Below are 27614 nucleotides of genomic sequence, written 5' to 3' on the forward strand. Positions count from 1 at the left end.
GTTTAGTGCTGTTGCTTCCAAAACTGGGCCCATAGAACAGTTTCTAGTTACAGCTGCTGTTTTGATTGTTGGTTATTTCCGAGGACAGGGCTAGAGGACCTTTAGCCCTCCTGATGTCTAAGACTACAATTCCCATAATCCCTCACCACTGGCCTTCATAGCTGGGCTTTTGGAGCGGAACTTCAAATATGTGTAAGGCTGAAGTGTTTGTACCTCTGTTTTAAGAGGAAGTTTGAGATGGCTCATTCTAGTTCTCATATCATGACAGTGTGGTATTCATGCTCCATTTCACAGAGCCTTAACCTTACGCATACGTATGGCTCTCTGCATGTATTCCATTCATGTGCCTACCAGAGAAATGGCTGGTATAAGATTGGAAGTTTAAGAATGTGCCAGAGATTTCCATGGGTCTTCACTCCACCATTCCCCAAGTTCAAAGAATTTAAGAAACACATTTTCTCTTCTGGTTGAAGAAGGATATCAGCAAGATGCTGTCCTGTTCATGCTCACATTTTTGAACTGTCCCTCTTTAAGCTTACCTGAAACACCTGCTGAGAAGTTCTTAACTGATGGTCTCTTCACCACAGTGTATGACTCTCCAACTACAAAGACTTTGTATAACACCGCATTATGGTTGATGAAGCTTTGAATCACACATGGTGGTTGAATGGCTTTGAGGCCTTCCTGGTTGAATATGATAGCCATCTGAAAAATAGAGGGAAATCAAAGCCATACACAGACCCATGCATTTATTTCAATAAGGACTAGGAATTCAGGGCAAATGTTATTGTTTCATATATGGTTGCACTGGTGTTACTCTAGGAGACCAGGGTTTGAATCCCTGCTCAGCCATGGAAACTCACTGACCCTGGGCAAGTCATAAGCACTCACCCTCGGAAGTAGGCAATGGCAAGCCTCCTCTGAACAAATTTCATCAAGAAAACACCAGGATAGGGTCACCATAAGCTGGAAATGACTTGAAGGCACAGTAACAACAACAAAAGTTATGTTTGCTGTATGTGTACACTGTAGGTACTCTAAGTTGTCACTGCAACTCTCAAGCTTTCTAACATAGAAGATACTGCCAAGAGTTACAGAAGTGGCTCTAGGTGATAATAAATAATAATAAAATAATAAAATTTATTTTTATCCTGCATCTTCTGATGCAGAAGAGTTTGGTGACTGGAAGCTTGTATGTCTCAGCATAGTGTAGAAGTTCCACATTTGGAACTATGGTCCAAAACATACTGACTGCTTTAAGCCTGCCCTGGCTCAATGCTAGGGAATTCTGGGAACTGTAGTTTTGTGAGACATTTAGTCTTCTCTGTCAGAGAGTTCTGGTACCACAATAAACTACAATTTCCAGGATTCCTTAGCACCGAGCCAAGGCAGTTAAAGCAGTCCGAAACTAGATTATTTCTGCAGTGTGTTTTGGACCTGTTACAGCTAGCTATGCACTTATAGTAAGCCTCAGAGTTACTGTAGAGCTACTGAAGCCATCCAACGGCTATTCTGTGGGCAGTGGAGAGCCAGGTGCACGTGTGTGCGCGTGCATGCGCACATGTGAGTATCTTTCAAGTAGGTAACAACCTTCTAAAAATCAATTGGCTGTTGGACTGCAATTTTCATCATTTCTCTTCACTGGCTAGGCTAACAAGGGCTGGTGGAAGCTGCAGTCCAACAACAGCTGTAGGACTAAAGTTGCCCACTCTTGCTTTAAGTAACTGGCTAGTATTTGATAGCTGGAATTATACGTATCTATATGGTATTGCGGTATATTCTACTTAGTGCACTCTATTAACATTATATATATGTGTGTGTGTGTGTGTGTGTGTGTGTGTGTGTGTCAGTCATTGCTTGTATTACTATGTTTTGAGGTATTTTGAAACAGTCCCCGGGCTATTCAATAAACATATTGATATTGATAGCTGGAATTAAGTTGGGAAGGAGACTTATCTAATGCTTGTACATATTAATACAAATTAGAAACTTCCAATGTTGCATTGGAGAATGACCTAATAGCATTTCATTAACTGGTCTTGAATAAAAGATCGTCATTAAAGTTCTTCATTAATCTAACCTTTGTAATAAAAAAAATACTGTAACGTTGACACCAGAAGGACAGGTTGCTCACCTGTAACTGTGTTTCTTCGAGTGGTCATCTGCGAATCACACAAATGGGTTTATTCTGCGCCTGCGCAGCAATACTCGGAAACTTCTAGAATCTCTGGGCAGAAAATAGTTTGCAACTTTCTGCAACTTTTTGGCGGTAGCTCCACCCACCCTTATATATAGCCCCTAGCGGCCTCACTCTCTTCAGTTCTGAAGCGCGGCAGCAAAGTAGCAAGAGCAAGACACTGAGGGGAGGATGGGCGGGTTTGTGTGAATTCGCAGATGACCACTCGAAGAAACACAGTTACAGGTGAGCAACCTGTCCTTCTTCTTCATGGTTTCTGCGAATCACACAAATGGGTTCAGACTAGCAAGCTAAAGTCAGTGGAGGAGGGAGTGTCATAAAGCATAATTTCTGAAATCACCAGTTTCAATAAACAATAATAATAAGGGATTAAACAAATCAGACGTACTGTCATTTATTAACACCTCAACAGGATTAGAGTATAGCAGAAAGTAACATTGCCCTCCCAAAGGCTGCCTCCTGTCTGGCTCTGGCATCTAGTCTATAATATCTGATGAAGGTCAACGGTTGGGACCAGACAGCAGCCTTACAAACATCCTCCAATGGAACCCCAGTCAGAAAGGCAGAGGATGTAGCTACCGCCCGTGTTGCATGGGCTCGAATCTGACATGGAACCGGTCTACCAGACAGCTTGTAACAGAGGCAGATGGTATTGACCACCCATTTGGAGAACCTCTGAGCTGACACGGGCAGTCCTTTCTTGGCTTCAGAATAGCAGACAAACAGTCTTTCCGAACGTCTTGAATCCGACGTTCTGGCCAAGTAGAAAGCTAACACCCTACGGACATCTAGAGAATGGATCTGGCACTCAGAGTCTGTGGTCAGGTTCGGAGCCAAGGTAGGCAAAACAATGTCCTGGTTCATATGAAAAACCGACACCACCTTTGGTAGGAAGGTGATGTCGGTACGGAGGACCACCTTGTCTTTATGAAAACGCAAAAAGGGCTGGTCAGCTTGCAAAGTACATAGTTTGCCCGCCCAGCGGGCAGAAGTGATAGCCACCAAGAAAGCCATTTTCCATGTCAACAGTCTTAAGTCTGTAGTAGCCATGGGCTCTAAAGGTTTGGAGGCTAGTTGGGCCAGGACTACGTCCAGGCTCCATGCTGGGGTTGGGACGGAGGACGATGGGTGTAAGTTGTTGAACCCCTTGAGGAACCTCCGTACGAGGGTATCCCCGAACAAAGAAGGCTTGTCATCAAACAGATAATGGGATGAAATGGCAGAGATATAACATTTTATAGAGCTGAGACAAAGGCCCGCATCGGCCAGGGTCATGAGAAAGTCAAGCACTGTCGGGATGGAGATCTGGGATGGAGGGATATCTCTGTCTCGTAAAAAGGCAAGAAACCTGTCCCATTTGTATCTGTAGGATTTCTGTGTGTCCGGCTTCTGCACCGCAAGCAGGACATCGCGGACGTTGGCAGGTAGAGCCGTCAACACCGGATCTTCCATGCCACCAATGGGAGAGAGTGCATCTCGGGGTGAAGAACCTGTCCGGCGTGTAGTGACAGGAAATCGGGGCGGTACTCGAGCCGGAGATGATCCTGCACGAGACGAAGAAGGGGAGCGAACCAAGGCTGTCTGGGCCACCACGGGGTGATCAGGATCGCATCCAAGTGGTCCATCAGCATCTTTGACAGCACTCTCGTGATGAGTGGAAATGGAGGGAAGGCATACAGTAGTCCTTGTGACCATCTGAGCTGGAAGGCGTCTCCTGTCGAGCCCGGCGCTCGAATCCGGGAGCAGAAGGTCGGGCTGTGGGCGTTTAGTGGGGAGGCGAACAGGTCCATTTGTGGTGTTCCCCATCGGAAGAAAAGGTGTTCGTCCACGTCCAGATGCAGTCTCCATTCGTGGCAAGTGGTGGACGATCTGCTGAGCTGGTCTGCCAAGTCGTTCTGGTCTTCTGGGAGATGGATGCATTGTAGTAAAATCTTGTGAAGAATGCACCATTCCCAAATCTGGAGAGTGACGGCTAACAATGTTCTTGACTTCGTGCCGCCCTGCTTGTTCAAGTAATACATCACGGTGGTGTTGTCCGTAAGTAGGAGAACTACCTTGTTGGCGAGAATTGTCTGGAAGGCCCTGAGCGCCTTCTCTACGGCTAGCACCTCCAGCACATTGATATGGAGCGCAGCCTCTGCGAGTGTCCATTTGTCCTTTATGGTGAGATCCGAGGTATGGGCACCCCAACCTTGAAGAGATGCATCTGTGGTAAGAGTAACGTCCGGCTGCGGTGGAAGGAAGGTCATGCCCATGCAGACGTTGTCGAATTGGAGCCACCACCGTAGAGACTTTTGTACCTTCCTCGGAATGGTAAGCACCTTGGAAGGGGAGTCCCATATGGGATCGAACACAGAGAGGAACCAGGATTGAAGAGGTCTGAAACGAAGTCTTGCCCACGGAGTAACAAAAGTGGTAGAAGCTAAATGTCCCATCGCGATCTGTATGAGTCGAGCCTGCAGGCGTCTTTGGCAGAGACAGGGTAATATTGCTGTGCAAAGGGCTTGAAACCTTGTCTAGGGAAGGAACGCTTTGAGTGCAACAGAGTCCAGTGTGGTTCCGATAAAGTCCATACGCTTGGCGGGGGTCAGGTTCGACTTTTCGAAGTTGACCTGGAGGCCTAGAGCCTCGAGAAGGGAGAGGGAAAATTGAACGTCCTGGAGAAGGGCCTCTCGAGACGGTGCTGTGAAGAGCCAGTTGTCTAGGCATGGAAAGACTGTTATCCCTTTCTGACGAAGGAAAGCCACAACAGGCGCCATACACTTCGTGAAGACCCTTGGAGCTGTGGATAGGCTGAAGGGAAGGACTTTGTACTGGAAGAGTTCGGTCCCGATGGCAAATGCAAGGAACCTGCGGCGATCTTCTCAAATAGAAATATGGAAGTACGCATCTTTCAAGTCCAGCGTCACGAACCAGGCGTCCTTCTGGAAGAGTGGCAAGATAGAAGCAAGGGTTACCATCTTAATACGTTTGCAAATAATAAAGGAATTTAGACAACGTAGGTCCATTATGGGTCTAAGACCCAAGTCTCTCTTGGGAACAGTAAAGTATCTAGAGAAAAAGCAGTATCGGGCCCGAGAAGGATCTATGGGTTCGATGGCCTTTTTCTAAGAGGGTGCGCACTTCGTCAAGAAGGGTGTCCGAGGGGACGGTGGAAATGCGTGCTCCGGTGGGTGGGAGCTTGCGAAACTCAAGGGCGTGGCCCCTAAGGACGATGTTAAGTGCCCATGAGTCGGCAGCGATAGGTGCCCAGGTGTCAAGGAAGGGTCTTAATCTATCTCCAAAAGTGATGACGAGGTGCATGGGGGAGCCTCAGAACCTCCTCTTGCCTCGAGAGTCCTTCTTCTTATAACCCTGCTGATATCAGGGTTGTGAGGATTGACGTCAATCTGGAGGAGCAGAAGGCGAATGAGACGGACGACCCTGAGGTGTCCTGTCTGGGACCTGATATGGTTGGTCCTGCGGCTGATAACGCTACTGGATTGGAAGGTACCAAGGCCATTGGGTACCGTATCTCTGTTGTGTGATTTGGTTGAAGAGGACAACATCCCATGCTTCCTGGCAGCAGTCTTCATACAGTATCGGAAGCTCAGCTTCTCATCGGTCTCCTTATTGAACAGCCCTGAGTTGTCGAAGGGCATGTCCTCAATTGCTGCTCTAGCCTGAGGGGTCAGTTCGGAGGCGCGCAGCCAAGCATAGCATCGAAGGGCTATAGATCCCGAGAGCACCTTGGACGCACAGTCTGTCGAATGTCTAGCAGAGATATCTGCTGGCCCGCCATGAGATGGACTTCATTGCAAAGCGCAATCATCATCCTTCGTCTATCCTCCGGGAGCTCATTGATGGTGGGATCCATCTTCTCCATGAGCAGCTGGATGTAGGCCCCCATGCAGGCATCATAGTTGGCGATTTTCATATCCAGTGCGGCGGAGGCATAGAACTTTTTGGCAAGACTGTCAAGCTTCTTGCTGTCTCTGTCCATAGGAGATGAAGATGGTTGAGGAGCAAACGTTGTTTGCGCTCCCTCCACTATAGCCGAGTTCGGCTTCGGATGATTTGAGAGCCAGGATGGAGCTGACGGTGTCACCCTATACAGGTTCTAAATCTTGCGGGAGGTGGACTCTATGGTGGCAGGCGTGTCCCAGGACCTCCTGGCAATTTTCTCCAGTGAAGGGAGATAGGCCAATGCAGGTGGTGCTGGTGCTGAGCCGTGGATCCTCCTCTCGACAGGATCGAGGGCATCCTCGTCGGGGCGGGCAACCTCCAGCTTGAGGGTGTCAGCCATTCTGATGATACAGTCGGCAAAAACCCTTACAACGTCGGTGGGAGAAGGCGCTGCGGGTTCCACAAAGGTCAATGGAGACTCCATGCCCAAAAGTGGTGACTCCGAACGAGAACGAGAGCGGGATGCGGATCGGGATCGGCTCATACAGCCACCAGCCGAGGAAGTGTCCCTGTGCGGTGTCGAAGGTCACTTGGAACGGTTGTCGGTCCCGAGGGCTGCGTCAAGGTGATGGGATGGTGCAGGCCTGATCCTCGTGGGTCCAGGAATGTTGCGCCGAAGGTGTGAGGCAGCAACTGGCAAAAGGTATTGACCAGAGCGGTGGTCGTAAACAAGATCCGGGTAGGAGTCGAACAGGTCCCTGTCCGGCATATCCCTGTCTGGCATGTTGTAGGCCGATGCTTCGTCTGCCTCCGTACCGAGGGTGGCCCTGTCCTTGCATGGGGGAGAGCCAATCCAGGGCCTGTCCCGTGGCGGGGAGCGAGACCTGGGCCTCGGCCTCTGTGGAAAATGTGGGACATCTGAGTCCGGAATTTCACCTTCGGACTCAGAGGAATGGTCCAGGTCCACAATCTGGAGGTCATCAATAGGAACAGAAAGATGACTAGAGAAAAGGACCCTTGGTTCCAGCGGGACTGGAACCGGCTCTGGAAGCACTAATGGCGTGGGAGTCACTGTTGGCCTGGACTCGGGCGAGGGGACAGTCGGCTGTCTCGAGTCTGGTGGGGGCACTGAAACCGTGCTTGGTAGTCCGTTACAGCGAACCTTGGCGGAAGGCGAGGCCGAACGGGTCTGTTTGGAGCCCCGGTCAGGGCAAGAAGATTTGGGGGCTTTTTGTTTGTCCACTTGCCTCTTTCTAGAGACTTTGGAGGACTTGTCCTCTCCCTCACCGGAGGCCCCCGAAGAGGAAGGTTGATTCAAAACCTTATCATACAAGGCGGCCTTCAGGGTCCGGTCCCGATTCTTGAGGGCCTGAGTGGACATGGCCTTGCAGTGGGAGCAAGTGCTTGGAATATGGGTTTCCCCCAAGCAGAGCATGCACTTGTCGTGGCCGTCTTCACCCCACAATTAGCACACCTCTTAAAAGAGGCCATCATCGACGCTGTACCGAGTGGTCACAGTTGAAAACAGAGTCCGTGAGAATGGTCAGTCGTACCAGTGGTCAATGTCCAGAGATCCTATTCCTGAGATTGGAAGTGAAATGCTAGCGAAGTTCCTCGAGCTGCTTTGCGCAGCGGAATGATGGAACTGAGGAGAGCAGGACCGCTAGGGGCTATATATAAGGGTGGGCGGAGCTACCGCCAAAAAGTTGCAGAAAGTTGCAAACTATTTTCTGCCCAGAGATTCTAGAAGTTTCCGAGTATTGCTGCGCAGGCGCAGAATAAACCCATTTGTGTGATTCGCAGAGACCACGAAGAAGAAAATGTCATATGAGATTACCAATTAGTTCTGACTAAATATGAGAAATAAAAGGAAAGAACCTTTATTATTTCTCCTTATTGGCAGGAGCAATCCTCTATCCTCCCAACGTTTCTGTTCTGACTTACAATTTCAGGGCCTAGTGAAGTTACATTTGGACCAGAATTCCCAGAATTCCTTAGCCAGCACAGCTATGGAAAGCAATAATAATAATAATAATAATAATAATACAGCAGATTGAATCCTGTGTAGTTACTCACCTCATGAGAATTGGTTCCATGGGCTACTCTTGTCTTACAAACTACAGGAGAAAGAAATGAAATGCAATTTTTTGAGTAAATGGACAAAAACAAAACATTTCATTGTTATTCCTAACGAATAAGATGAGCTCGCCAGAGAGGTTTGTTTTAACTCTTTCACACTGCACAAATCACAGCACTATTATTCCATTTTAAATGTTATGGCAACATCCTCTGAAATCCTGGCAGGGGTATTTAGAATTCTCAGTCAGAGAGCTCTAGAGCCTCATCAAATTACAAAATCTAGGATTCCACAGGATGCAGCCATGGGAGTTAAAGCGGAACCACAGTGATATAATTGTGTAGTATGAAAGGGCTCCAGGTAAAAACCAGGTGGCATTTATTGTGGTGACTTTAATGGTTTTAATTATGGTAGTTTTTAGTTGCTGCATTGATTAATTAGTTTTTTTAAAAGCTGAAAAGTAGTATAACAATGTAATAAATAAATGTCTTTAAAAAAAAATTGCCCAGGTTTTCAAAATAACATTGGTATCACAATCTAGGCCTCCCAGCTGAAAAAAACCCCATGTTTTAATTGTGCTTTAGTGTGCTTTATGTTGGCAGGTTTTATTGTTTTGTATTGCATTGTACTGTATTTTAATGATGTATTTGTTCTTCAAGTCACTCTTGGACACTCTTGAATGTGTAACACCTGCATGTTTCATGGAGGTATCTGGGTAGACCCTTTGGCAATAAAGCTGCTGGACCACATGAATCATTAAACTGGTCAGGCAGAGATGCTCTTATAATCTGAAGATGCCAATGTCTCCTGTCATTGCAAGAAATGATTTAATGTTCAGTCTTTTAACAGCTTGGCTATTTAATAGAAATTGTATTAAATATTGTATTAATGTGACATTAATAGGATAAAGATATCACTACCATAATGTAAAGAAAACCAGAACTTGGAAAAATTATTTTGAGGGCTTACAGCTCCTTTTCCAGCCAATACAGATAGAACTGTATCTCACTGTATGAGCCCCCCAAAATATTGAGGTCATCGAGAGAGGCCCTTCTCTCTGTCCCACTATCCTCTCAGTTGCGTTTGGTGGAAAGAAGAGAAAAGGCCTTTTCAGTGGCTGCTCCCAAGCTCTGGAACTCCTTAGGGAGGCCAGGACGGCTCCATCCCTGCTGGCGGCAGGTAAAAATGTTTCTATGCCACCAGACTTTCGCATGACAGAGATGCTGTTTTGTTTTTGTTTTAAAGCATTTTAAACTTTAAAATTTAACAAAGTAATGTTTTTAATTGTTTGTTTTTTTAAACTTGTATTTTGCATATTTATAGTGTTTTAACTTGGACTGTTTTAGATTTGTAAGTCGCCTTGAGTCCCTCTACTGAGATGAAGGTGGGATATAAATAAACATAAACATAACAACAACAACAACTGCATTAGAGCTAAGCATTTTACTCAACAGTTTGTGAATTTGTTCTATCAAATTACATTGTTCATCATCATCTGATCTGAATAAATTCAGAATGTAAGCAAAGTCACAATCTAACACACATTTTTACTTTCTCCCCAATTAACGACACTCACTACCCATCATCGTTTATTTTGAGCAAGTACAATTAATTGCTAAAATCTATTAGGAACACTTTTTAAATTACAACTTTTGCTCTGATGTGAACATGAGGGTTTTCTTACCACCTCACTTCTGCCCAACTGGAATATTTCTGCTCCTGTTATTGGAGAACATCAGGGAGAAAATTATTCTAAGAGTTTCATAACAGGCAAAATGTAAAGCTGGATGACATACTGAATGGGAACGCAATTCCATTCTTTTCTATTTGCTCCAAGGTATCTCCTCCACATGCACTTGTCAACTCCATAAATGGTGGTGAACAGACTCTCTCATCTGAAAAACAAGAAGAACAAAAAAGAAAATTCAAACAGTCTTTACGTGCCAAAACTGATTTCCTTCATTAATAGCCATTGTTCTACTTGACTCCAACATTTACAACATTTCCTCGGCTTTTTTTTACATGAATATATACAGATATAGAGAGCCAGCATAGTGTAGTGGCTTGAGCGTTGGATTACAACTCTGGAGACCAAGATTTGATTCCCGCTTGGCCATGGAGCCCACTCGATGACCTTGGGCAAGTCACACACTCTCAGTCTTGGGGAAGGCAATGGCAAACCTCCTCCGAACAAATCTTGTCAAGAAAGTCTCATGATAAACCCCTTAGGGTCACCATAAGTCGGAAACGACTTGAAGGCACACAGCAACAGCAGCAGCAGCAGTAGAAGCAACATCGTTCTGATGGTGGAAAGAATCTAGACCACAACAGCTTATGCTATATTGAGCAACATGTAGCAACATGGTTGTTTTTGAAGCTTCAACTGTTCTACCGGCAGCCATCAAAATCTCTGGTTCTGACATTACTACTATATGTACACTGCTGAGAACTGCCTCCTCCTCCTTCTCTTTTGGAAAGGACACAGATGTCCTGCCCTGCCAGTCAGGAGTCCTATGGTACAAGAAGGTGCTCTAGTGCACTGCTGTGCACAGAGACCTTCTACAATGGCCACCAGTTTTTGGCAACTGTAGCACAGGTAGAGCCACTGATTTTCACCAGCAGCTACTGATCTGTGGTGGTGGTGGCAACGTGGTCCGCCGGCACTGGGCTGGAATGGTTCCATAAAAAGCACTGCTTTATGTTGTTGTTGTTGTTGTTGTTGTTTTTGTTGTTGTTGTGTGCCTTTAAGCTGTTTCTAGCTTATGGTGACACTAAGGGTTGCATATCATGAAGTTTTCTTGGCAAGATTTATTTACAGAAGGTTTCTGTTGCCTATCCCTAAGGCTGAGAGAGTGTGACTTGCCCAAGATCACCCACTGGGTTTCCATGGCTGAGCAGGAATTCAAACCTTGGCCTCAAACCACTACACCACACTGGCTCTGGATGCTAAATGGAACATGACTAACATTCTGCTCAATGAAGAGTTATTCTATTGAGAGAACTGTAGTTTCCAAGTCAAGCCTCATCTGGGGCATTGCATTCAGTTCTGAGCACCTGATTTTAGGAAGGATATAGAGAAGCTGGAGTATATTCAAAGCATGGCGACAAGAATGATAAGAGGCATGGAGAACAAAACATGAGGAAAGGCTGACGGTGCTGGGCATGTTCAACGTGGAGAAGAGAAGACCGAACGGTTGACATGATTGCACACCTTCTGTATCTCAAGGGCTGACACAAAGAGAAGGGTGCAGGTTTATTCTCTCCTGCCCCAGAGCACAGGACCATTCCTAATGGTTTTAAGTTACAGGAAGGTAGATTTTGATTGAACACGAGAAGGGACTTCTTGGAAGTAATAGCTGTTCAGCAATGGAACCAATTATCTAGAGAGGTGGGGGTCTCTTTTTGTGAATGTTTTCAAAAAGAGGCTAGACAAGAATCTGAAAATTCACTGGAATGTGCAAAGGAGCAAAGCAATCTTGTCACTCTGGAATACATGTTTGTTGGCATGCATCCCAATTCCTATAATGTGTAACAAATGTACTGCCAGACAAGGGACTGAAGCATTTTCATGCATTGAACCAGCTCTTCAAAAACAGAACTGAGAAGGTGGCTCTAAGTAGTAGAAAAATGGGTAGATAGCATAGCAGCACTTCCTAAATGCTGGATGTATGGAATGAATGCCTGCTTCTGTGCCCTGTTACCTTTCAAATTTACACATACATGGCGCTTCACAGAGAAACATTTTTATAACAGCTTTATTTTCTTATTTTTACATATACATTTTTAATTGTATATCATGTCTATCAGAGAACATTTGGTTCTCAATGTGTCTTCAAGCTGCTTTTGACTTATGGCTATCACAGGGTTTTCTTGACAAGATTTGTTCAGAGAGGGCTTAGCCCTGCTTTCTTCTGAGGCTGAGAAAGTGTGACTTGCACAAGACCACCCAGTGGGTTTCCTTGGCTGAATGAGGATTTGAATTCTGGTCTCCAGAGTCATAGTCCAGCACTCTACATAAGTTGTACTAAACTCATGACAGTAAATGAAATACAATTTGAATTTGAAAGGGACAAAAAGGACTGATGTTTTTATCCCCCCTGAATCCCCACTTTTCACCCACCAAAAGACACTTTGAAGTAACTGGCTACACAACTGGTCTCTTATATATCATAGAATCACTGAATCGTAGAATTGGAAGAGACCACAAGGGCCATCCAGTCCAACCCCCTGCCATGCAAGAAATCCCAATCAAAGCATACCCAACAGATGGCCATCCAGCCCAACCCCCTGCCATGCAAGAAATCCCAATCAAAGCATACCCAACAGATGGCCATCCAGCCTCTGCTTAAAGGCCTCCAAGGAAGGAGACTCCACTACACTCTGAGGGAGTGTGTTCCACTGTCAAACAGCCCTTACTGTCAGGAAGTTCCTCCTAATGTTGAGGTGGAATCTCTTTTCCTGCAGCTTGCATCCATTGCTCCGGGTCCTGTTCTCTGGAGCCACAGAAAACAAGCTTGCTCTCTCCTCAATATGACATCCCTTCAAATATTTAAACAGGGCTATCATATCACCTCTTAACCTTCTTTTCTCCAGGCTAAACATCCCCAGCTCCCTAAGTCGTTCTTCATAGGACATGGTTTCCAGACCCTTCACCAATTTAGTTTCTCAATGTCCTTTTTGAATTATGGTGCCCAGAACTGGACACAATATTCCAGGTGGGGCCTGACCAGAGCAGAATACAGTGGCACTATTCTCTTGATCTAGACACTATACTTTTATTGATACATCCTAAAATTGTATTCGCCTTTTTAGCTGCTGCATCACACTGTTGACTCATATTCAACTTGTGGTCTACTTGGACTCGCAGATCCCTTTCACATGTAGTCTCGTTCAGCCAGGTGTCCCCCATCGTATATCTGTGCATTTCATTTTTCCACCCTAAGTGCAGTACCTTACATTACTCTGTGTTGAAATTCTTTTTGTTAGCTTTGGCCCAGCTTTCTAGTCTATTCGGGTCATTTTGAATTTTGATCCTGTCCTCTGGAGTATTAGCTATTCCTCCTAATTTGGTGTCATCTGCCAATTTGATGAGTATGCCCCCAATTCTGTCATCCAAGTCATTGATGAAGATGTTGAATAGTACTGGCCCCAGGACAGAACCCATGGGGCCCCACTGGTCACTTCTCTCCAGGATGAAAAGGAGCCATTGTTGAGCACCCTTTGGCTTCGGCCAGTCAACCAATTAAAAATCCATGTAACAGTTACCTTATCTAACCCACATATCAATTAATAACCTAGGCCACAGACTCAGACAGCAGGTACATCACAAATGAATTCCTGCCAAGCAAAAAGCTCCAGACCAGCCAAGACATGTGAGCCATTAAATGCCACTACATGCAATATCAGAATAAACCTTAAGGCTAGAAAAGTTGTCAAGTGGCATTGAGAAAAAGCTCAACATATGGCTTTTTCTTAAAAAGTAAATATGAATTTAATTAGGCCTACTTTTGAAACCTCTTGGCTGAATGTGATTTACTCAAGGCTCCAGGAGCATGAGAAATCATATCACTCTCTCATCTTTCTTGTAAATTAAACTTAAAATTGTAAGCTGCTAAACTCCAGTTTTATATGGTGGTCTCGATGTGCAAGCATAGAACATTAAAGAGTCACAAATCTGTACAATATCATCGCTTCTCCAGTGCTTTTTTCCTTTCTTTTCATGACATTTGGAGCCATGAGTTTGCTGTTCTGATACTATACTGCTCTCACAAATGGTACAGCTTATTATGAAAACTGTCTTATTCAAACATAATATTAAATTATGGTTTACCATGATTTGAACAAATCTTGATCTCATAAACTCCCCTCAAGTAGCCATGAGGAGACAATGGGAAGCACGTTTCCACAAATGTTTGTGGTGTCTGATCATATCCAAATGGTGTCCTTACGCATGGTTTAGAGAAACTAACCAACTTCAAATTGTTCTTTATGATTCTTCTTGGCTTGTTTCTCCAAACCAGACTTTCTCAACCAGGTGCCCTCCAGATGTCTTGGGTTACAACACTCCATCCCCAACCATGTGTGTGATCATTGAGGTTATGGTCTTCCAAATCTGGAGCACATCAGATTAAGACATTTTAAAGCTACAGTCACAATTCACCAGAGTTTAGGATCTGGACATCATCCTGAAGAGAAGGTACTATATTTTTATCTTGTTATGTTTTCAAAATGATTTTCTATTGTTTTAAATTATCCTGGTTTTAACTTTTATATGATCATCAGGTTTTTCATTTTGCTACCCTTGTAAGCCACGTCAAATCCCCTCTCAGCTTCCCTTTTCAGATTTTGGAATATTTGCAAATATGTAATGAAAAATCTTGGAGATTGGACCCAAAGTCTAAATCTGAAATTTGTTTCTTATTTGTATACCCTTTATAAACATAGCGTGAAGGTAGTTTTATACAGTACATAACATTTTAATCATTTTGTGCATGAAATAAAGTTTGTGTACACTGAACCATAAGTAAGCAATATACAAATTAAATAAATTAAAATATTAAATTAGTCCAACATGAAAGACAGGAGGTAGATAGGTATGGCTCTTGAGACTGATCCTTCTGTTTGATCCTTCTGTTGTTCTTTTATTACTGTGCATTGCAAAAGATAACTGCAGGCATGTTATGCTGGTAAAAACACAGACTGAGAGACAAACTGATGCTTTGAGGTCAACTTGGAGCTAAAAAAAACCTCTCCCTACCCTGAAACAAAATTAAAAGTTTCCCAGGCTTCAAAGCTAGATAAAACAGGCAGCAAAACCTGAAACTGTCAGTGCTGCAATATTTACAAGCTTCTGACAGAAGAAAGTTCCTTAACTTGAATTAATTGGAGGACTAACACTTGATTCAGCCAAGATACATGGAAACATCTTTGGCTGTGTTCCCATCCATATGTCTGCGGTTCACAAATCTCTTTTTTGCCACCAGCCATGTAAATTCAGAGAGCTGTCTGGTTCTACCTCGGTTCCCTCCATTTGTCTCCAATGCAAATGCAAAGTATGGGGAGGGAACCCTTCAGAAACATATTGTTTATGTACTATCTGTATCTGTGCCTTCAAGTTGCCTGTCGTCTTATGGTGACCCCATAAATTTCATAGGGTTTTCTTAGGCAAGGGGTGCTTTACACTATTACTTATTCAGCATTCCCACTGCAACACTGCCACTCAACCAAATGAGACTTTGAGATAAGACTCTCAGCTGAGCTCAAGCACTACTGCTTGAATGGAGAGGGGACTCTCAGCTGAGCTCAAGCACTAGTGCAATTAGGACACATTCCTCATTGCAACACAGACTTTCTTTTGAAAAGCAGAATAAAAACAAGATCAGTAATAAAACAGAACTTGGAAAATTACTGTGCTTTGTTTGGACCACAACACCCAATACCTCCCAGTCAATACAGCTAGACCAGCAGATGCATCTTGGGAGTTGTAGGCCAAAAATAACTTTCCACCTCAGGATTTCACAAGTTATAACACAAAAAAGTAACCTTTACAAACTCTGCTTATGCATATATGGTATCTGCAGCTGATGCAGTATTGTTTCATAATATGCCACCAACTCAATTTTTGTCTGCACAGACCCAATACAACAACAACAGGGCAACATCTTATTTGTTTAGACTGAATGAGGAGGGAAGAAGTGGAAAGAAAGGAGAGGGGAGAAACCTTAAAGACCAAACCTTGAGATTCTGAAAATGAAGCATGATCTGGAATTGTTGTAAAGTTTTAAGAGTCATGTGAACATAGATAGGTACAAGAGAAAAAGGGGGAAATTAAGGACTTTGGGGGAATTATTATTAATTTCTCATAATTGCCACACTTTTGACTTCTGGTTAACTTTAAAAATAGCCATGTCAACCAAACCGGTAAGGCAGATGGGAACTTATGAGATATCCTCCTCTTCCAGGAACATCTTTATACATCTCAAATGCCAACAGCACCTATCCATCACATTCAGTATCAAGATGATTTTAGCTCTCAGATAAGTTAAATGCCACAAAAATGACTATTTAAAGAAAATTGGGCTCATAGCCACCGAAAAGATCAAGACAGGTTTAGTTTCAGTGAATTCTGGAATGGAGTACAAATGGGACCCAAGGGCCAAGACTATGTCTCATAACCTGTACACATTTTAAAGCTAAATTATAAAAGTGTGGAATATATGCAACAAAACACACAGAGGACTGTAAGTACAAAGCACATTTCTTTTCAAATTGAGTATAGATACCCATCTGAAATACCTCTGTGATTAGAAGTCAAGATTTCATGTTACACTATCTATATCAATTTGTGTATGAATGTAATCAGTCACTCGATGTTCAACAAAGACTCTTGTGGCACTTAAAGACTAACATGTTTCAGCTGGCGTGAGTTTTCACAAACTCCAGCTCACTCCATTGGATGCATCCAATCAAGAGGCAGCTTATAGCAAATAAAATTTGTTGGTTTTTAAGATAGCTTAAGAATTTTTACCAGAACAGACCAATATTGCTATCCCCACCTTAGATCACTTTATTTCCTACAATGCTTACTGATGCACCCTGTACACTTTCAGTGTAGTTCCTGAATCGGCAACTTGCATTCATCATTTTTGAGATGACAGTTGCTAACTTAAAAGCAGAAACAAGCCTGTCTCTAGTCACCAGTTAATGCTGCCTTTATTTGCAGCTTACAGATGAAAAGATCTCGATTCCCCGACTGTGTCCTGTTAGCACAAAAGGAAAGACATTGGTTTTGGAAGACAAGAGGGCAGTAGAGAGAAGGAAGCATGTGACAGCAGATTTCACTGTTCCGTATCATTTCCAACAGAACAAACAGAGGGAGTCCCAGTTATGTCATACTAATCCAAGCCTTGAATAAACAACAATTCTATCCAAATCCCATTCTCCCATCCCACATCCAAACACAAGGCTGTCCTGAGAAATCTTTGCCACATACCAGCATTAGGGAGAGCTGCTATGGTTTCCAATAATTTCTATTAGTGATAACTGACAGAAGAATATAAAGCCGTAAACAGATGTGTATCAGAAGATCAGAAATGGAAAGCATGTTTATTTTTTCCATAATTTTTCACAATTTTATCACAGAGTACATGCACAAACTATTTCTATGAAACAAGAGAAGCGGGATTACCAGCCCCAATTCAGAACTGATCCTTTTAATAACTGTTGAATTAAAATGGAGGTGGATGTTTCTGTTCCCTCAAAGTTTTTATATCAACAACAGTTTTTTTAAAAAAAGAATCTATTTAGCAATGTTTTAATACATGATTCCTTTGAAAGCATAAGGAAATGAAATCATTTTTTGCAAACAAACGTATCTTTTATCAAATACATAAAAGCAAAATTATTGCATGTTTAAAGATACAGACTATATATATTACCTATTCTATGTTTATAAATACTTATAATTTGTTACAAAGGAGGAAAAGCATTATAGGTGACTCTATGAGACCTATAGTAAATGGGACAGATTAGTAAAAACAGAAGAGTACCAAAATCTAAACAATGCACTTCTGAATCACAACCAGATCTGGTATATCATTGACCTTTAATAGTCATCATACTATTTGCTTATTGAAATTTACAAGCAGGCTTTTAGGAAATGTAGTTCTCCCCCAAGGGCCTTTGCAAAAACTGTATTTCCAATGGGCATACAAAATGGGATTGTAGGGGGATCGCACATCTCTGACTGATGTGTCACTGGCACTCCAACCAGTCTCAATCACAGTCTACTGTAATGTGCAAACTCAGATATTATGTACTTGCATCTTGTGGAGAAACAGAAAAAGGATACCCCATCTTTCTACAATGTGTGATCCATGAGATTCTTCTTGACAATACATTTTTTGATGAAGAAAAAAACAACAGTGGAACATAATACAGCCTAAATTCAATTGTCAGTCCCGAAGTGGAATAGCCCCATGACTGAATCAGTGGAGTTTACATAGGTGATAACTTACCAAATTCCTCTGGATTCAATGGTCTACTCTAGTTGAGATTAACAACTGGATTTAGACCAATTTCTGTTGCTTTTTGTGGTAATGCAATCACAAACCTTTTCATTGAAGATAAGACATATTAGTAGTACATTCTATAAAGGGAATGTTATGGCAGACAATCTGTATCAATGTCTGAAAAGGTTAGGAAACCTAAACCAACATGGCAACAAAAATCATCCTTGAGACTGTGGTTGTAGAATTACCCAAAACATTATTGTTGAATAGCTTCTTATGGAAAGATGGAAGGGGTGAAAAGAATCATTTTATTACTTTGCAAGGTAACCAATTGGCCTTGTTTAATTCACTCATTTCTACAAGCCTAAAGTGATAATTTAATCTCCAGAAAGCTAGGAGTTAATTCGTTCAACCACATCCACAAACAACCTGGGGATTCCATTGCTGGCAAAGCAGAAGTTTCTTATCCAATTAACAAGCTGCCCATGGAAAGCTTTAACTGAAGTTTTAAACTGCCAAATTATACCCCAAGGAAGGCTTTAAATCTCTAATAAAAAGGTATAGAAAGACTTACAGTGTCTAGTTTTCAAAAAAGGGGGAGGGGAAGTGGGAGGAAAAAATGCTAGCATTAAGCAGCTTTTCCTTTTAGACCTATTTGTAGGCAGAATCATAAAGGTCAGAAAATATGCAGCAGCAGTTCCCCCCCTTCTTCATCCTGCACAGATTATTTTCCATTTTGATGACTGAATTTGAGCCTAGCTAGGGCTCTTTCAGATTGCACAATCAATATAGTACCATTTCCCACTTTAACTGCCATGGCAACATCCTACAATCCTGCAATGGGATTTGCAGTTTAGGAACAGATATTTAGCATTCTCAGCCTGGGAGCTCTAGAGCCTCACCACACTACGAAGCCCAGGATTCGAATGGATGCAGCTATGGCAGCTGAAGTGGAATCATAGTGCCTCGGCAACATGGAGAGGTGGAATAGAAATAAATTATTATTATTATTATTACTACTACTACTACTACTACTAATGTGGAGTGTGAAAGGGTCCTTGGTGGATCTTCTCAGGAAGTGGGTATGCAGAGTATTTCTTTGAGCACAGAAAAGGAATATTGGTGGGGTACAGACTGCCCAAAAAGGGCGGTCTGCCCACGCCTTGCTTTGCTGCGTGAGGAAGCTGCAGTGGACAATATGCACATCTTCGTGCCGCAAAAAGAACCTGCAAAAAGCGAGTTCTTTTTGCGGCACGACTGTGATGCTGCAGTGCGCCAATGATGCACTCGCGACATTACAATGGTGTTGCGATGTACAGACACTAAGCATCCTTTGCATCAAAATGGCTGTGCCAATCTATACAGGGTGCCGCCACGTTGACACTCTCATCACGTCCGAGGGGCGTCTGGAAGCGCTGCCCCTTGCACGTAACGACAACACCCCATTGCGCCCATGTGTAGAGCGCCATTGTCTCCTGTGACCAGAAATCAGTATGAAGATTCTAGACTAACCAGGTCTGGTAGAACTGCACAATGAATAGAAGATTATGTTCTTTTTGGCAGAGTTCACATCCTCCACTATCAGCAACTGAATTTGTTCTACTGTCCTTCCAAAGGTTCTGGAAGGATGACACTGTTGTTATGAATTGGCACATAGGTGGGATAGTCTTTGATTGTCCTTGGCTCGCTACATAGCCAATGGTCCTGGAAGACCTCCAATAGTCCAAGATCTCCAAAGGTCCTGGACAATGCATGCATAGTTATGCACTGGCTATCAAAACTCCGCTGGCAACAATCCAGAATTGCTCCTGGGCCACTACATGGCCACAACAGGAGAAGAACAAGGAAAAGGTCTAATCTGGGGGGAGTTGAAGCAGTTCTCCAAGTCTATTTGAAAATACTGGGCTTCACCATTCTCCTTGGTGGGATTTCCTGGCATTCACAGTGTCCCTGCTTCTCTCCCATTCCTAAATCTTTGAATATTCTTTCCATCCCTAATCTACAGAAGACGAAAGTATTCCAAACATAATGGTTTATTTGTATCAGGGAAGGCTTTGAGTGAGTTCAGTTAAAAACATTAGGAAAATGGCTCATAACTAAAACAAAAGGTTACCAGTGTTGCACAGTGACAGATTTGCTTTGCAGCTTTTACTCACCATTTTCACACCGCTGCTTGTGTACATGTTATTATCAATTTAAAACCCCACAGCATTAAAAACTATGCCTGTACCTTGACAAATCCAGAAGACAATGGGGCTGAGCAGACAGGCCAGGATAGCAAAGGCTCAGCCAGTTCTATCCTGGCCCTGGTACTCACCTGAGTTGGTCCCTGGGTTGGCATGGGGACAGGAGGTTGTTTGTAAACCCATCTCCACACTGGCCCACAACCAAGACAGGTGCATGCTGCTTACTTTGCCGTGTGTCGCTCCAACTAAGAAGTTCCCCCGTCGTTATGTGTGACATGGAAATGGGGCACTTGGCTGCCCTGTTTACACATTGGATGTGGTGACATTGGTCTTCTCACTTGGAGGGACACACATTAAGGTAAGGAATGGGGGGGGGCATGGGGGTTGCCATGCTGTTTCCAGGAAACTGTGCCAAACCAGAGAAAATTACCCAGCATATTGGCTGTTTACCCCAGGATTAGGCTGGATTCTCTGGATCCACATCTGGACTCACAGTCTTGGATCCAATACTGCTGCTGGGGTTTTTGTCTGCATCATCTGAACTAGATGACGTGAGGGTGGGGGGAACCCAGGCCTTTTGTGTCTACCTAGGAAAGATGGAAGATATTTCAGCCACTGTCCAACCCAATTTAACTAACAAAAATTAATTTAATGAAAACAATTCTTTTCCAGAGTGATTGGTGGTGATTACAGTGACTCCCACTTTAGAGAGGGTACTTTTTATTCCTGTATCACACGTTTTATAGATGGAAGACAAGTGTTCTCTCTCTCTCTCTCTCTCACACACACACACACACACAGCTCCAGGACAGCACAGTGGGAAAGGTCACACTGGAAGGGTAGTAATTTAGACTTCTCTGAAGTAAAACAAGCAGCCTCTTCATGAAAACATGTCAACCACAAGGACCTTTCTAGTAGCATCTTGGTCTGATGACAAACCCAAGGGACTTCATAATACCTGTTTCAGGTCAAGAGGTTTCCTTTAAGTGTGTGTACATATGCAAACACACACAATTCACAACTGAGATAGACTGTTGCAGTTGCCAGTATAAGCTAATTAGCTTACTGAACTCAAAAGTTTCAAAAGCAGACAAATAAAGGAGAGTTTTTTGGGTAACATAATCCTTTAAGCTGTAGAAAACCAGGGCATAGCATAATGGTTTTTGAAGTCACACCATATACGGCCGGATGCAGTTTGGGGAAATGCTTCAGACCACGTCAGATTTTCCACCTAGCCCAGGGTTCTTTGCTGCAATTTGTTGGTGACTCTGTGAGGGCCTTGGCAACGTTTTTCCCCCATTACCTGCTACCTGGGACCATTCACACTGCAATTATAGCATTATGGTTCCACTTTAAATTATTATGGTTCCATCCCATGAAATCCTGAGATCTGGAGTTTAGGGAAAGGTATTGAGTATTTTCAGCCACAGAGCATTAATACCTCACCAAACTAACAAACCCCAAGATGCTACAGAACTTCGCCATGACATTTCAAATGGAATCCTAGTACTATAATTTTATTCTGTGAAAGGGCTGCTTGTCCTTTTACGCTGAGATGCTGTGAAATAAAGTTGGGAATTTCTACCTAGAATGTAATTCTTCACTAAGTTTCTTCTCAAATGTAGGAATGAGTAATTTCAGCAATTTTCTTACTGCTGCAAGAAAGCCTATGGCGTTTATCACACGGAGGTTATTGGAGCTAAGATCAGGGGTGACTGTGGGTCGAACGATGCAAATTGATATTATAATGTGAGTGTTTTATTACACCAGGTTGCCCTTCCGTTGCCCTTCCGAATCGAGGGGGAATCGAATCCAAGGCAAGTCACGTGATGTAGATTGAGTGCAAATTGTATTACCACACCGGTGCATACCATGCAGATTCAACAATTCGAATTGGGACCCTTGCGAATGTTCAGTGGGGCCCTGAAGGCATTCTGAACCTTTGCACTTCCGGGGTGAAGAAGGGAGCCTGGTTCCACTTTCACGTGAATGACAGCTTCACCTTTCTTCCTCCCTTCTATTTTCCCATCCCTGGCAGCCAAATTCAAAGGGTTCCTCCCTGTCAGAGCCCCCATCCATTTAATCCACATCGACATCTATCCTCTTGTCATTCTCTTCATCTATGTCATCTACATCTCTCCTTCCCTCTGTAACAGTTGCCTTCTCTTAGGTTGCATCCTGGGGAGATAATCCGGTTTAACTCCACTTTAACTGTCCTGGCTCAGTGCTATGGAATTCTGGGAACTGTAGTGTCCTGAGACATTGAGCCTTCTCTGCCAGAGAGCTCTGGTGCCTCAGCAAACTAATAACTTAAATCATCATCATCATCATCATCATCATCATCATCATCATCATCATCATCATTTTTAAAATTATTATTATTATTATTATTATGGGAGTTGGAGTTTATTGTGGGGTCCTTGACTTGAGGCTATGGAATTCTGGGAGTTCCATCTCTCCCTCCAGCCTCTTGTTTCTTTCCCTTCACATCTGTCATCTGGATCTACCTTCCATCCTAGCCTCACGTGAACAATAGGGAATGTCACCTATCTCTAAATGCCCTCTGCTTCATCTGAATGTATCACCCACTAGCAAAACTGTTGTTGTTGTTGTTATTTTGCCATGAAAGAATTTATTATTATTATTAATAATAATAATAATAAATTTCTTTCATTGCAAAGTAATCAGTGTAGAAACTGCAGTTCTACTTGGAAGTAAATCCTGCCTCCACCTTGGCCCCACTTTGGAGGACGTTCTGCCCCCCACCCCAAAGAGTCATTTAGAAACTTTACTAACCCCACTCTCTCTCTTTGCTCCCTCTTTTCCCTTTATCTCTCCCCTCTGATCTCCCCCCTCCTCACCAGCATGTTTCATGTCCACGTTAAAATGTGAATGCATTCATTCAGGGGGGAGCACCGGAAGCAAATGGGGCAAAATTGCAGCATGGCATCATGGGAAATTTGCAACCCGGGGGTTTTGCAGTGGTGTTCCACAGCACAAGCAAATTGGAATTCCACACCAGCCCAATAAGCAGTGAATTCGAAGCGAGCTTGAATGCGAATCCTGTCAACTCACTTTTTTAGCGACTTCTCCAAAATGAGGAGCCAGTAAGGATTCACTTCGGAAGCACCATGGAAGCGCCACGGAAGGAGCTTCCATTGAAAGGAACCAGGTGTGAAAATACATTAAAATTATAACATGAATCCGCATCGTTGGATTTGCAGTCACCCCGGATCTGAGCTGGTAAAACCCCGTTTAATAAACGCCTTTGAAAAGCACATTTTTGAAGGCTATTTGCAATGTGGGGTTTAATTACACAAAATTCACATGTGGTTGTTTTGGCTTAAAACAGCATTTTCTTGATAGAAAGTAACATCTCAATACAGAAATATTAATTGCTGTTGTGTGCCTCCAAATAATTTTTGATTTACAGTGACTCTAATGTGGACCAATCATAGGGTTTTCTTGGCAAATTTCTTCAGAGGAGGTTTGCTATTTTCTGAAGCAAAGAGAGTGTGTCTTGCCCAAGGTCACCAGTGGGGTTTTTTTGTGCTCAAGCAGGGAATCGAATCCTGATCTCCAGAGTTGTAGTCCAACACTCAAACCATTACACCACACTGGCTCTCCAGAAATGCCAGTGCAGAAAATGCTGTTTTCTGTTCAAAACCACCATGTGTGAATTTTGCACAGAGTAAGTCACAAACTGCAGGTTTCTTCCTGTTAGCGTTTCTCAACAGTTGAAAAATGTAATTTTTGACAATTTTTTCAACCCTGTCAAGTCTGGTATATAACTAAACATACTGAAACAGTAGAATACATTCAGTTACAAAAACTACACTGTTATATTCTGGAAAACATTAGTAGCAGATTTTTTGGGGACTTTATTGGACAACTTGGCTTGGTGCATGATTGAATTCAGATCTCTGTGTTATATCAAGTGTATCTGGATAGCACTCTTTTTGGGCTTGGATAACAAAGTCATCCTCAATCTGGAGTCTATTCAGACTACAGAATTATAACACTCTTATTCCACTTTAACTGCAATGGTTCCATTTTATCAAATTTATGGGATCCTGAGACTGGCAGAGAAGCGCATTTGGCGTTCTCAGCCAGAGAGCTCTAGTGTCTCACCAGACTGCCAGTCCCTGGATTCCAAAGCTGAGAAAGAAAACCTTGCTGCACATTAAGTTAAGTGTTTACTCCAAATTGTGGAACAGTTAACCTGGGGTTTGCTTCATGACAGTTTAATTCGTATGGATTTATGCTGGCCTAACAAGAGTATGTGAACTACAACATAAGGTAAATCAAAGAGAGAGAAAGAGAGGGAAGGAGAGAAAGTGCTGACATTCTGGCTGCTTCTCAAGAGAAAAAAAATAGAGCTAAATCTAGCAATGTAGACATTTCTCATCACAGCCCAGCATGGTTTGTATAAAGTAAGATTTGATTTATTGGACAAACTATTTCCTTTCTGTCTGAGTTATTTAATATCCTTCTTTAGACATCAGTTTATTTTCCTTTTCAACTGTTTACAGACTGCAATTTGGTTTTTAAAGACGTTAAGCCAGATACAACTGAAGACAACTCACAACATTCCAAAACACGGTCCTTGCCTACATTTCTACGTACATTAGCCTAACTGATTGTGTATTATTCTTTCCTGTTAGAATACTAGAACCAAACTTGAGTTCATAGCAAGTGACAGATCAATAGGTGATGCTCTGAAACATTCTGAAACATTCCAACCTGTGAATTATCTAACAGAAATTTGGCAACGAGAGCTGCTTTAAAAACATTTCCACTCCTTCTAAAAAATAAATCACGACACAAAATACAGTGTAAATGAGCCAATACGGTAAAGGCCACTTTCTCTCCAGGGGTAATAAATTTATATCTGGGCCTTTCTCATTTCAGATTGATGGTGAGGGGTTCATATGCAAACAAGAGCATACCTTGTCAGACAAAAGGCTAAGCTGGAATTCTTTCTCCTTAAATTACTTGTTTTTCTACATGCAGGGATGGAGATCTGTGTATTACATAACTGTGCAGTGTGTGTTTTTACACAAACACACATCCTTTTACAGAGAAAATGTGTTAAGCATGCCAGCTTTTTAGTTGGCACCCCAACCTAGTCTTTGCCACCAGCCAGAAGAAAAAGGAATCTTACAAAACCTCTATTAGACTTGACTGATTAAAATTTTGATTTTTAAGATCTGATTTATATAGAGACTAGATATGGAAGATATAACACCACTCTTATAAAAACAGATTCCACTTTGCTTCCAAGCTTAATTTAGGGTGCTAGTTTGTACCTCTGTTGTGCATTGTTGTGTGCCTTCAAGTCATTTCTGACTTATGGCGACCCTATTGTTAACTTTTTCTTGGCAAGATTTGTCCAGAGGAGGTTTGCCATTGCCTTCCTCTGAGGTTCGGAGCATATGACTTGCCCAAGGTCACTCAATAGGTTTCATGGCCAAGTTGGGAATCAAATCCTGGTCTCCAGAGTCGTAGTCTAGCACTTAATCCACTACACCACGCTGGCTCTGTTTGTACCTACGAAGCCCTAAAGAGCTTTAGGCCAGAATATCTGAAAGACCACTTCTTCCCATATGAACTTGTCCAAAATTTTAGATTCTCAGCAGAAGCCCTGTTGTCTGTCTCTGCTGTATGGTTTTGAATTATTTTAAGGAGTGTTTTCAGTTAGTCCTAAATCTCTTTATCAATGTATGTAATGTGTCAAATGTTTTTATGTCTTGTACATCACCTCGGGAACCCTGGTGGGCTGAGAAGAGATGTATAAATTCCTTAAATAAATAAATATTAAATCTATCCAAGCAAGATTACCAGCAAAAGAAGATCAGCCTGGACCCAAGTGGATATCAATGCCTGTTTACAACACACCATCTTCTCTGGCATTAACTATCTGATCAGCGTTATTTACCTTCCCCCTTGATTTTTCCTGTCCCATATGTGCCTTGACATTTTAGTCAAGGCACATATAAAATTAAATAATGCCAGCCCATTTTGGGAGAAAGCATTTGTCTGATCATGGATAAACTATATAATAATGTATATAAATATATCAGCCAATACTATTCTGTAAAATAGTATTACTACAGATTTTTCTTATTTACAAAGGATGTTATGGGGATTAAGGAGATAAATAATGCATTAGAATCTTGCATTACAGTTACTTCAAACAATAATGCTGTTCTGTTGTGAGAGCCTCAGAAAGCTGCTCACTCAGGAATACACAAGAGAAAAGGACATAATATTTTCAGAGACCTCTTGTTTATTTTGTAGTTGTAATTCATATAATATCCATCCAGCATGGTGAAATTTAGCAGTATTAGCTGCTTCACTTTTATGACAAACTGCCTAAATTAAATCAATCCAGTCTTCCAAACAACAAGTAATATGCTTGAAATTATACTGGGTGGATATCTTTCAAAATAAAAGAAATCAACCCTATTAATATAAGATCATTATTATAAAATGTATTGAGCTACATGATGGCCATGATAAACAGCTTTTAAAAACCCAGAAGACACAAGAAAGAACAAATGACACTAAATGATTTTACAAGTTGTAACAAAAGATACTAGGCCAATATAAAGAGTATCAACTGTTCAAACTACAGTATAGGTAAATTTCTAAATTGCTAACAAAAATATCAAACTAATATTTTAAGTTTCCATGACAGTTTGTGGCAATTTTATCTAATTTTCTCTTTCTAATTTTATGTTCAGGCAAAGCAAAAATGGTGGCCTTATGTGCTGCATTGCCACTGGTATCACTCAAAAGAAACTGAACCAATTCTATGAGGATTCCCACTTCCATAAGGGTTTCAAAAATCTTTCTCTTGGGCCGCTGTACAAGGGATAAATTAGTGTGTAGTTGATAATATCTTCAATCTGACAATAGCCACAAATAAAAAAGTTTGTTTTCAAATTTGAAAACTGATGTCTAGTTGACTTTGATTTATGGTGACCCCCTGAATGAGAGATCTCTAAGTTACCCTACTACCCTCAACAGCCCTGTTCAGAGCTTGCAGATTCAGAGCAGTGGCTTCCTTGACTGAGTCTATTCACCTGTAATGCTGCCTTCCTTTTTTCCTACTGCGTTCTATCTTATCAAGCATTATTGCATTTCTAGAGAGTCACGACTGCTCATGATATGTCCAAAGTACAACCATTTCACTTTAGGTATCTTGACATCTAGGGAAAGTTCAGGCCTAATTTGCTCTAAGCCCCATTTATTTG

At 42.4% G+C, this 27614-nt stretch overlaps 1 protein-coding gene across 3 annotated transcripts in view; it reads right to left on the bottom strand.

Moving 5' to 3' along the window:
• ITPK1 (inositol-tetrakisphosphate 1-kinase) overlaps nt 1–27614 on the bottom strand; it is a 184068-nt gene that overhangs the window by 18966 nt on the left and 137488 nt on the right. For all 3 annotated transcript variants that reach the window (XM_089522429.1, XM_089522431.1, XM_089522430.1), the window contains 3 exons: nt 9956–10054; nt 8159–8199; nt 540–705 (listed from right to left, as the gene is read on the bottom strand). In XM_089522429.1, the coding sequence (XP_089378555.1) occupies nt 540–705; nt 8159–8199; nt 9956–10054 (306 nt within the window). The remainder of the gene's footprint in view (nt 1–539; nt 706–8158; nt 8200–9955; nt 10055–27614) is intronic.

The sequence above is a fragment of the Sceloporus occidentalis genome, unplaced genomic scaffold (assembly GCF_023333645.1).
Source record: "Sceloporus occidentalis isolate IW3139 unplaced genomic scaffold, rSceOcc1.0.p SCAF_4, whole genome shotgun sequence".
Taxonomy (NCBI): domain Eukaryota; kingdom Metazoa; phylum Chordata; class Lepidosauria; order Squamata; family Phrynosomatidae; genus Sceloporus; species Sceloporus occidentalis.